Here is a 13,099-nt window from a genome sequence, read left to right on the forward strand (position 1 = left end):
TCTGTTTTCCTTGTGTAGGACACTCCTCATGTAAAAGAGGTTGTATTATTATTGAAGGTTTCGAGTTTAGCTGTTCTCTTTGAAAAACAGATCTGAAAATTAACATGGTTGTCCCATCTGCTTTTTCTCTTTTGGATGTCAGAACTAACTGACCTTTGGATGATTGTTGTTTTCTTTGGCATGTAAATGTTTCTTCTGGGTGTTTTTTGCTAATATATTGTTATTATAAAAAAACTATTTCTTCTTTCCCTTTTTTTTGTTGTCGTACGCCTTTCCTTGCCCTCACGAAATTTGTACCTACTTCGGTTCCTCTGAATATATGGACTCAGTGAAAAGGCTTCCATTTATGCGCTCTGCTGAAAACCTTTTACCTTGAAAATTGAAAACTACCTGTGAACTTGTGCACGGACGGACATATATATATATATATTTTTTTTTTGAGTGTTGTTACATCCCTTTTGCTACGCCATCACGTGCGTTGATTGGTACTGCGTCAGTTGGATTAGTATCCTGGTTTATGCCTTGTGTTTTTCTTGGTGCATTGTCTCACCATTCCCATTCTGGTGCATGGCGAGATCATATTCTGAGCGTACATACTTTATCTAAAATACAACACAACACCTACCCATACCAACCACCACGTCACACGTCACACCACATCCTGCATTTCTTCAGCTTCTCTGCTCTCACTATTTTTTTTAAACGCTGAAAGCACGGACAAAGAAATTCTAATTTCATTAGCAATTTCAGTTTTAGCTCTTTGTCCTTTGTCAACCTCCCTTATAATTTTCATTTTCTCGCTCAGTGTCTTGGAAGAATACTGCCACTTAGCCATCTTTCGAACAGAAAAACTAATACATGTACCCTAAACTAATACCGTTACTAGTAATATATTAAACACAGTATTTTAAAAATATAATTACTTTGAAGTTCATAACTGTACACTAAAGTAAAATGGGTAACTAGAGATATACAAATGAACTAAGATTTCACTCGAACTTTGAAACTCTCAAGCACGCTGTAGGCACACCAAAGTCAAAGTCAAAGTGCGGAAAGCTATCCCTGCATGCCCCAGAAGATGCGTTCTATCATGCCGAAGAGAAATGTTTAATTTAAGTTACGCTGTAAAATACTATTTTCAATAAAATGAAAGACAATTTTCAATTAAAAGTACGAATTTTTTAACGGGACCAACGATGTACTTCGAATTACGAATTATTCGATTTTCGGATTAAACAATTTAAATAACATGCAAAACAGCACCTCGTGTTTCCAGGAATGAGAGATTCCTCAAATTAGGCAGCATTTTGAATTAACAGATTTTGAATTATTGAGGTTCTACTATAGCTACAATCAGGAAATGTAATGAATAAATACTTCATACTGGAAATAATCAAACAAATAATTGTAATCTTCAAAATTAAGTCATGGGATGACTTTTGAAATGAAATAGTAGATAAATCTTTCTGGAGTGTATTGAAAAAAAGGAGAAGAAAAAGGAAAATCTCTTTAGATAAGTCAACATAAACAAATGGTATATCCTAAACAAGCAGTAAAGATGCAGCTAGAGATATTTTGAGGACCTAATCAATATAAAATCTTCTAAACTGCAGAATTCATAAGGGTGAGTACAATGAGGATACAAGAAGTATGCTTTAGAAAGTGAAAATAATGGAAATAAACTGCAATGTCATCAAGTAGCCAGAGTGGATGAAATATGGTGGCAAGACTTTCATAAATTTAAAGGATGAACATGAGATTAAGGAAGGGTCCTTCCTGACTGGATGGATGGAAACAATAATCATTTCACCAATTTACAATCACAGGAACCCAAAGGACTGCAACAACTATGAAGGTATTCCTATGATCAGCAAAACCAGGCAAATTGGCAACTGGTGGGTTGGGAAGAGAATGTGATCTTTGGTGGTGATGCGTAATATATGATTCAGTTGGAGACCACAAACGGGTCATCAGGCCTTGATCTTCACAACTGAGTAATTCAGAAATGCTATGAGAGGAACAGACAGTTACATCAACATTTTATAAATCTTAGATAATATGTGAGACAGTATACTAATGTACTGGCCTTTACACCAGATATCTGGAGTTGGAACTAATGTGGATTGAGCCCAGTACAAGAAGGATGATACAAACTTCTTTTTCTTAAGTACAGTAGAAGTCCGTTATAGCGAAAATTCATAACAGCGAAAAATTTACTCGCAATAACGGATTGTCGTTATATCCGATTTTTGTATAAAAGTCGGAAAACCCTTCATGCACTTTAAAATCGGTATGAAACTGCAATAAGTTTGTTCAAAACTTGCGTTTCCGCAGATGATATCCACACTACGGCTTACTTGTTTGTTATTTTTCGTAATCCGATACTACGTGAAAGTGTGTGTTTAATTTCATTCTGAAAAAATATAGTTTCGTATTTCTCTGAATCCAAGATGAACCCCACTTTTTCCTTCAAAAAATTTAAATCAGGCTCAAAAAGAAGTTTGTAAAATCATACAGGCCTACGCATTTTAGACTAATTTTAGACACCGAACATTGACTTTCGTCACGCCGTATTTCTTTTTCTTTTTCCTGTGGCTGCACAATTATTGTTTATTTCCGCGGGTTTAAGAACCATTAACTTAACATTGGTATCATAATACCGAAGAGAACTCGTTGAAAATTTTCCAGCAATACCTATTCCATGCGTCTCAACAATACAACGATCCATCAGGAAATTATTCTTGCTGTCTATAAAACTGTTACTTTTTCGCAGCGTCAGATATAACTGGCTACTGCTACACGTACGTCTCGCTTATCGGGTGCGGCCAAATTCAACGGCTAGCGATGTATACGCCTAATCGCGAACGTTGAAAGTCAACGAACGAGTTTATTGCGCCACGGTATGGCCAACCACCCTTACGTTTTTCGTGCACATACCTCACAATTTCATCATCGACTTCTTTAAAGCGTCCTTGTTGCGGACCACTAAATGCATTTTTTGTACAGACGCATTTTTTCTTCATTTTTTGTCTTCACGCTAACGCCAAATATTGGCTTTAGTTAGGCCTATGCCGTATTTTCTTGCGGCTGCACAATTATTCTACATTTCAGAGTGTTTAATAAACATTAACTTAAACTTGGCATCATAATATCGACTAGAACCCGTTGAAAATTTGCCAGCAATACCTTTTCCACGTATCTTTACAATACGACTACCATCACGAAAATATTCCTGCTGTCTATAAACATTAATTTTACTAAGCGTCAAGTGCAATAGACGCGTTATGACTCTGCCAATGAGTAGCCATGGCTTTTCTAAGAATTCGAAGGGTCGCATGTTTTGATGCCATTCTGCAGATTTGAGAAACACACAGGCACTGTACACTATACAACCGGTAGCGATGTGTAGTAAAGAGGCGGTCGTTTATTGTCAATGAGTTCTGTGCGCGTGTGAAAAGAAGCAGCGTGGTTACCGCGGTAGTTGCCAGTAGTATCCATTAACTTGCTGTTAGGCCGCGAATGCAACAACCCTTGAGTTTTCGCATAAGATTCTGAGAAAAAATGTCTTGGATTCGGAGAAATACGGTATCACTCCAGAGATTTCTGTGGCAAACACCTCAGCTTTCTTCTTCTTCAAACAGCGTCACCTAACCTAACCGTATATGTAGCCTATCATGAAAACATTTGCAACGCATGTAGAGAAATAACCTCCTCGCGAAAAATGTACATGTAAATAGCCGTAACTAGACGCGAGAAGATATGAAATATCCTCTGAAATCAATGATGTACTCTGCCATATCTTGAGGTGTATGACATTCTTACGTAATTTCCGTATATAACATGAAAATTAAGATATCATTTATTCAGTTTATTTTTACGAGTTAACAACTGCTATCAGCCACGTCATTTACGCATTTATTACGAAAATGTGTTATCCTCTTTTATTTCGAATTTTCTTTAGAGAATAGCAGTCGATGGGTATTACTAATGAATTCCAACATCGCCTTTGAATGTCAACGAGAGAGCTCGCAAATGCACAAAATGAGAAAACTATACCGTACCGAAGATGATCGATCGCATTTTGTTGCAAACGTTCCACATTTCTTATTCAAACAGCGTCACGTATCCTAACTTAACCATACTATACGTATGATGAAAACACACTTCAAGCGCCCGTAGAGAAATTATACCTTTCTCGCTATAAATTTTTAAAATAGCCTTTCCGTAATTTAACCAGACGCGACAAAATACAAACTAACCTATGAAATCAATTAGGCACTCTGCCATATCTCGAGGTTTATCCCATTCTTCCTTAATTGCAGTATTTAGCCTCAAAATTAAGCGGTCGTTTAGTCAGCCTTAATTTTTAACGAGTTAACAACTGTTATCGGGCACGTTATTTACGCATTTATTACAAAAATATGTTCTCTTTCATTTCAAATTTTCTTTACGGAACAGCTGTCGACGGATATTACTAATCGACTCCGACATCGTCTTCGAATGTCGACAAGAGAAATCGCTAGTGCACATAGCGAGGAAACGATGCCGAAGGTAATCGATCGCATGCAATATCATCGCTGGGGTGCATAAATATCGGTAACAGAAAAAATTGTGCGCGCTTAATCGCTCGTAATAACGGATGCGCCAGTGATAGGGTTCTTGCTGTAACCGAAGGACGATACACAGTTTAATATAGAAATTTTGAAGGGACAGAAAAAAGGCGTCCCTATAATGGAATTCTCGTTATATGCCGTACTCGCTATAGCGGACTTCTACTGTAACTATTTTATGAGTGCTGATGTAATTCTGAATGATATATAACTCCAGAAGTTGTGAAGTCAATGATAGTGACTTAAGATACAGAAAAAAATGACCACTGGTATCTACAAGAAGGTACATATAACAACATACATACATACATACATACATACATACATTATAGACTGTTATGCCTTTCAGCGTTCAGTCTGCAAGCCTCTGTGAATTTACTAAACGTCGCCACAATCCTCGATTTGCAGCTAGTGTTGTGGCCTCATTTAGTTCTATACCTCTTATCTTAAAATCGTTAGAATCCGAGTCTAACAATCGTCGTCTTGGTCTCCCTCTACTTCTCTTACCCTCCATAGCAGAGTCCATTATTCTCCTAGGTAACCTATCCTCCTCCATTCACCTGACATGACCCCACCACCGAAGCCGGTCTATACATACAGCTTCATCCATCGAGTTCATTCCTAAATTAGCCTTTATTTCCTCCTTCCAAGTATCCTCCTGTCATTGTTCCCACCTGTTTGTACCAGCAATCATTTTTGCTACTTTCATGTCTGTTACTTCTAACTTATGAATAAGACATCCTGAGTCCACCCAGCTTCCGCTGCTTCTCGCAAAGCAAAGTTGGTCTGAAAGCAGACTGATGTAAAGATAGTTTCGTCTGGGAGTTGACTTCCTTCTTACAGAATACTGCTGATCGCAACTGCGAGCTCACTGCGAGCTCACTGCATTACCTTTACTACACCTTGATTCTATCTCACTTACTATATTACCATCCTGGGAGAACACACAACCTAAATACTTGAAATTATCGACCTGTTCTAGCTTTCTATCACCAATCCGACATTCAATTCTGTTGAATTTCTTACCTATTGACATCAATTTAGTCTTCGAGAGGCTAATTTTCATAACATACTCATTGCACCTATTTTCAAGTTCCAAGATATTAGACTGCAGGCTTTCGGCACAGTCTGCCATTAAGACCAAGTCGTCAGCATAGGCCGAACTGCTTACTACATTTCCACCTAACTGAATCCCACCCTGCCATTTTATACCTTTCAGCAGATGATCCATGTAAACTACGAAAAGCAGAAGTGAAAGATTACGGCCTTGTCTAACCCCTGTAAGTACCCTGAACCAAGAACTCATTCTATCATCAATTCTTACTGAAGCCCAATTGTCAACATAAATGCCTTGGATTGATTTTAATAATCTACCTTTAATTCCATAGTCCCCCAGTATAGTGAACATATCGGTACCCTGTCATATGCTTTCTCTAGATCTACGAAACATAAACACAACAGCTTATTCCTCTCGAAGCATTTTTCAATTACCTGGCGCATACTGAAAATCTGATCCTGACAGCCTCTCTGTGGTCTGAAACCACACTGGTTTTCATCCAACTTCCTCTCAACGACTGATCGCACCCTCCCTTCCAAGATGCCAGTGAATACTTTTCCCAGTATACTAATCAATGAGATACCTCGATAGTTGTTGCAATCCTTCCTGTTCCCTTGCTTATAGATAGGTGCAATTACTGCTTTTGTCCAATCTGAAGGTACCTTACCAACACTCCACGCTAATTTTACTACTCTATGAAGCCATTTCATCCCTGCTTTCCCACTATACATCACCATTTCAGGTCTAATTTCATCTATTCCTGCTGCCTTATGACAATGGAGTTTATTTACCATCCTTTCCACTTCCTCAAGCATAATTTCACCAACATCATTCTCCTCCTCCCCATGAGCTTGGCTGTTTGCAACACCACCAGGATGATTTCCTTTTACATTGAGAAGATGTTCAAAATATTCCCTCCACCTCTCCAGTGATTCCCTGGGATCTATTTTGAGTTCACCTGAATTACTCAAAACACTGTTCATTTCCTTTTTCCCTCCCTTCCTAAGATTCTTTATTACTGTCCAGAAAGGTTTCCCTGCTGCTTGACCTAGCCTTTCCAGGTTATTACCAAAATCTTCCAATGACTTCTTTTTGGATTCAACAACTATTTGTTTTGCTGTTTCTTTCATCTACGTACAAATCCCTGTCTGCCTCGGCCCTTGTTTGGAGCCATTTCTGATAAGCCTTCTTTTTATATTTACAGGCTGCTCTCACTTCATCATTCCACCAAGATGTTCGCCTTTTCCCATCTTTACACACAGTTGTTCCTAGGCATTCCCCTGCTGTTTCTACTACAGCATCCCTGTATGCCACCCATTCACTTTCTATATCCTGAACCTGCTTACTGTCTACTGTTTGAAACTTCTCACTAATCATATCCATGTACTTCTGCCTGATTTCCTTGTCCTGGAGATTTTCTACCCTTATTCGTTTGCAGACAGATTTCACTTTCTCTACCCTAGGCCTAGAGATACTTAGTTCTCTACAGATCAGATAGTGGTCTGTATCATCGAAAAATCCGTGAAAGACTCGTACATTCCTAACAGATTTCCTGAATTCAAAGTCTGTTAAGATATAGTCTATTATGGATCTGGTACCCCTAGCCTCCCATGTGTAGCAGTGAATAGCCTTTTGCTTGAAGAATGTATTCATAACAGCTAAACCCGTACTAGCACAGAAGTCCAGCAAACGCTTCCCATTCCCATTAGCTTCCATATCTTCTCTACATTTACCAATCACCCTTTCGTATCCTTCAGTTCTATTCCCAACTCTCACATTGAAATCGCCCATTAGCACTATTCTATCCTTGCTGTTGACCCTCACCACGATGTCACTCAATGCTTCATAAAACTTGTCAACTTCATCCTCATCTGCACCCTCACATGGTGAATACACGGATACAATTCTTGTCCTAATTCCTTCAACTGACAAATCTACCCACATCATTCACTCATTTACATGCCTAACAGAAACTATGTTGTGTGCAATGGTATTCCTGATAAAGAGCCCTACCCCAGATTCTGCCCTTCCCTTTCTAACACCCGTCAAATACACTTTATAATCTCCTATCTCTTCCTTGTTATCTCCCCTTACCCGAATATCACTTACTCCTAGCACATACAGATGCATCCTCTTTGCTGACTCAGCCAGTTCTACCTTCTTTCTTCCATAAGCCCCATTAATATTGATAGCGCCCCATCGAATTCCATTTCGTTTGCCAAGCTGCTTCCAAGGAGTCCCTCACCTGTCAAATGGGAGTGGGACTCCATTACTCCGATAGGTCCGAGGCTTGCTTAAAATGTTCTGAGCTCGGTAAATTCATGAAGCAGGATGCTACCCTACTTGCACATAGTCCAAGTGAGGATCTCTCCTCTAACGGATTATGGACCACCGGTGAATTGTAGTCCTAGCTGCCTGAGCACAAGGAGGGCCATGACTCAGAATATGTCCGAGACGCCCACTCCCATTCCATAGCAACTGGTATCCCGACTCTCAGGACCACTTACTAGGCCACTCAGACGTTGCCCATGATTCAAGAACTAGGATGTGACTACAGTAACCCACAAAGATGAACCATAACAACAACTGTATATTAATTCAACAGGAATTTCTGTTTTATGAAAATTAATATTTAGTCTCTAATGCATGAAGAAATTAGGTTTAAAATAACCAACCTCTCTGAGGGAGCGAAGTTCCTCAAATCCTCGTTCCAGCTCCATTGTATCTTTGAACATCTTTGCACTTGGTGGTAAGGATGCTGTTGGATTACCTAATATGCGTGAATATAATTCCACATATGTTACATTGTCCTTTGCACGCTGTAATGTTTGCAACCATTTATCATCTTCTGTTTGTCTCTTGTAACACCAGTGAGGTATCCGACAGCGTATAGCATACGTCCACCAAGCTCTTGGATTCTCAGTCACAGTGCAATCGGGTCGCCACTTACGAAACCTACGGACCTGCTCAATATGTTGCAGTCCCTTCAAACAACCAACCATTTGACCATACTGCCACTGCAATAAATTTAGAAACATACAGCTGTAATATTTTCCAAAGGAGATATGCTTCAGTATGAAATGAGAAATAATTTGACAAAATTAATGATGGAAATGTTGCAATTGGATGGTTAACATGAAGTAAACAAAATATTTTCAGTATGACCAATTAGACTATGAAATCTGATATAAACCTTACTAGTTTTTCACGAAGATGTGGCTACAAAAAACCTACATAAAATAAACTCAAACATACCATTACACATCATATTACTTTTAAATAAAGGAAGGAATTTCACAATAGTTCACAAAAAACTATCAGCATCACATACAGATAAAATATCTACATAGACATTGAATACCCCAACTTAGAACATATTAGAAAAGTCTGTCATGGCACAGTATTGACCCATTCTTGTGTCCATTAGATCTGATTTTGTCATAATTGCTACTTTCCTCTAAAAACCAATATTGCCGCAGAACTTAGTAAGACAAGGATTAAGATGAGGATTATCAATCCACATCAAGTTATGCATTTCCAATGGAAATAATATTAAGTTAAATAGTTGCACTGATGAAATTATCCTACATAATCTCAAACAACAAACTCAACTGTGAAAATGTATGCCAACTGAATACTACTATTTTGCAAGAATCCCTTATACTTAATTATAAATGCTCAGTTAAGCAAGCTAACAAGAACAGAATATAAGAGCTAAGGAATCAGATAAATCCTTACTAGTCCTTTTTTACATGATAAATTACTTGTACTTCCCTCATATCCTTTGGCATCAAACAAAAGATACTTCATTAAATATGAACATCTTGCATATTGAGGGATTTATGTCATCGAGCCCTTCCTGGATATGAGACAACCTGTGCCACGCACATTTCCTTCCTTGGCTGTCACACCTAGTTCTTCTAATCCACAACTTTTTCAGTTTTAAGAGGCAATCATTTCATCAGGCATTGTTATGGACATAAGAATGGCTCCTCCTATGACAAACTTAAAAGGAAAATACAAAAACCAAGTGAGCTGGCTATATGGTTAGGGGTGTGCAGCTGTGAGCTTATGTTCGGGAGATAGTGGGTTTGAACCCCACTGTCAGTACCCCTGAAAATGGCTTTCCGTAGTTTCCAATTATTTTCACATTAGGCAAATGCTAGGGCTGTATCATAATTAAGGCCATGGGCACTTCCCTCCAACTCCTATCTCTTCCCTACCTCATCGTCACTATAAGACCTACCTGCGTTGGTGCGAAGTAAAACCACTTGTAAAGAAATTTCCAAGCTCCCACCCCTTACTCTGGTGGAAGTTCACAGTCAATTATATACTTCTCCGGTAGCTCTAGGATCTCAACAGTCTCAACTCCTACCTGAATTGTTTTGACTCTTTACTAGAATACCCATTTTTACACGACAAATCACTTGTACTTCTCTCATATCCTTTGGCATCAACCTTCACTGCTAGACTGGTAGAACTAAAACTACTGAGCACATTAACCTCGTCAACAACAAATAAAATCTTCACTAGGACAATCTTCACCCATACTACATTGAGCGATTCAATCTGTTAACCTTGCCATCACAGGTAAATAATCCAGTAAGGAAATATCACATTACAGCATGGGTGTAATGTCTCTAACACCCTAGATATTGAAAATAAATGTATGCTAGTGGTCATTCCCAAACAACTGGTATAACATCAAACTGCCTGAACACGGAATTCCAGCCCCAGACCCTCCAAGAAACTGAATACATTATCCTTAAGCCACCTACCATCCAGCAAGAGAAAACTGAACTAAACACTTCAATATATACTAACTTAAGACAAAATCATATTTTATGTTTAATCAAATAGGGGAAATCTAAATATGAACACCCCAAATTATATTTTGAGCTGAACAATGGTAACTAAACTTTACATTAAAACAACTTAGAGCTAGTTGATTTATATTATTACAATGATTAAAATAAAGTTGGAAAATCAAATGGGCTAATTTGTTAGCAATAAAGAACTATATGGATGATGGACAGTGAGGTGGTGGTTTTCTCGACTACTCGTTGAATTAATTAATTTATATTCAAGACAAAACAATAAAATATTGCAAAGACTTTTATGTTGCCCTATAAACCACTACATGCTACAGCAGACACAGAATACACAATATAAATGTAATTCATCACTAATTCATGCTAATAATTGAACAGCATTAGATAAGATTCTCAGTTAATGGTTACACAGTAGAACATCTGTTAACCAAAACAAGAGGGAGGGGGGGGGGGGGGTGAGGGATAATGACTGAATTGTCATTTTTAAAGGTTAAGAATAGTTTTTTGAAGGTTTAGTTGAAAGTAAATGAAGACAATAGGCTACATATATTGTATATTGCTGACAAAGTATTTGAATACTGGAAGCCCAAACTACTCAACTGAATTTAAAAACAAAACGATGTTCAATAATGTATGTACTGTAAATATACCATAGACCCTACTATTTTTTTTTTTTTTTTTTTCTGAAAAAGACTTTTATTTTCTTTCATTTCTTCTTTTCCCATCGTTTACTAGCCTCTATGTCACACCAACGTTTCATTAGCAGAATGTCAGAAGGTTTTGCTTCCTCACGTTTTTCAACAAATTGTAATGTTACCTGAAAATATTAAAAAATCTGTAAGAAAACTTGTATTCTTTGCAGCCTAATTTTACCAACCCATACTGTATTTAAAATTCTCACCTCAAAGGCATTGAATATCTCATCTGCAGTGCCATGGCTGATGTTTTCTGCTATGTCATCATCTTTGTCATCTGCTGCTTTGTTGTCATGTGATTCATGGAGTACCATGTCAATAATATCTTGGTCACAGAAATCAAGTTCCGGGTCATCACCATTTACCCATTCACTTATTTCACCTTTGTTGTTCTCTTCACATCTTGGTATTTGTACCATTAGGTCTGTGAAGTTTTCGTCTTTCTCAGTGTCGTCCTCAAGTTTTTAAAAAAAACGTCAAAACTTTTATTCCAATATTTTTCCAGGGTTGACGTTATTTTCTCCCAAGATTGAACACACCAGTATAACACCAGTATACCACATTTTTCATGTTGCTTTTCAAGATTTCAGGAAAACTTTTTGATTCATCTGTCTCTTGCAACATGTATCTAAGAAATACTGCTTGTTGTTGCTTGATGCTTGTTGTTTTAAGGGGCCTAACATCGAAGGTCATCAGCCTATCTAAGAAATAATGAGCAATAGTGCCTCTTGAAGCATTCTATTACACCTTCCTTCATCTAGGGGCTGTATCTAACTTATGACATTTGCAGATAAAATATGAAAAATAATATTACCATCCAGCAGACTCTGTGTGGGAGTGTAGGTGCACTGTCCATTTAACACCACTGCTTTTCTGGGAAGGTTTATAGACTTAAAAAAAGACTCCACATTGGGGACAAATTCATCTCTAAACAAATTCAATGAACAAGGCAGTGAACATCCAGGAACCTTTTTTGGTTTTGGTAAAAGACAGGAAGAATATTAGCCAAAATATCTTTCAAAGTCCTGGTTTTTTTTAGATTTCCCTATGCACATAGGCTGATGTCGGTGAATTTCCAGCAAAACCATCGCTCTTTGTCTATTTTGTGCCCAGGAGCACTTTTTTCATTTCTTGAAGCAAGTTATTTTTTTTGGGTAACATTTTAAAATTCAAACAGTCTCATCCACACTGAAAATTTGATCTTTACTGTATCCTTGCAGAAATTCATCTATTTTGGTTTTGAAAATGTCTGCAGTATCGAAATCAGAAGATACCTTTCTCCAACAAACATTTACTTGATGCATGCCGTACCCATTTCAGGCTGTGCCAGGGATTTTAACTGCGGGTTGTTAACTCCCCTCGCTCTGCAGTTTTGACAGAAATTATTGCAGGCAACCTCTTATTTTTCAGCATTTAAGGATTACTCTCCGTCCCACATAGTAGGGAAAATAATAATACAGTAATCCACCAGTGGTAACAATCATATAAAGACATTTCAGTTGAGAATTGTAGCGTAGATATGGTGTATTTAGATATTACCGTATCTTGCCTGCTATATTCATGTGTATCTATTACAGCAAAGTACTAATAATAATCTGTCTAAGCATTTAGCTTTGTTGGTAATCTTTGAGTAGTTCTTGCAAATTTCAAAACTGCAATTTTCTACTGGTCTGGAAATGAAGTAGAGTCTATGAATGGAGTAGGATTTTTAATACAAAAAGACATAGATGCTTGTAGTGAAGTTGAGTTTGTTAGTGAAAGGATAAGTAATCTGTGAACTTCGGAGGAAAAAAGTATAATGTGATCCAAGTCTATGCTCCACAGATAGGATGCTCAAAAGAAGAAAAGGCCAACTTCCTTAATAACTTGGAAAGAATGAACCCTCACAGGACTCCTCGAACATAC

General features: G+C 37.8%; 1 protein-coding gene across 1 annotated transcript in view; it reads right to left on the minus strand.

Annotated features, from left to right (window-relative positions):
• The window catches only part of Vps13D (vacuolar protein sorting 13D), an 866,734-nt gene that overhangs the window by 749,227 nt on the left and 104,408 nt on the right, over window positions 1-13,099 (minus strand). The window contains 1 exon segment of the mRNA XM_068226303.1: window positions 8,343-8,684. Coding sequence (XP_068082404.1) covers window positions 8,343-8,684 — 342 coding nt within the window.

Source organism: Anabrus simplex, chromosome 2 (assembly GCF_040414725.1).
Source record: "Anabrus simplex isolate iqAnaSimp1 chromosome 2, ASM4041472v1, whole genome shotgun sequence".
NCBI lineage: Eukaryota > Metazoa > Arthropoda > Insecta > Orthoptera > Tettigoniidae > Anabrus > Anabrus simplex.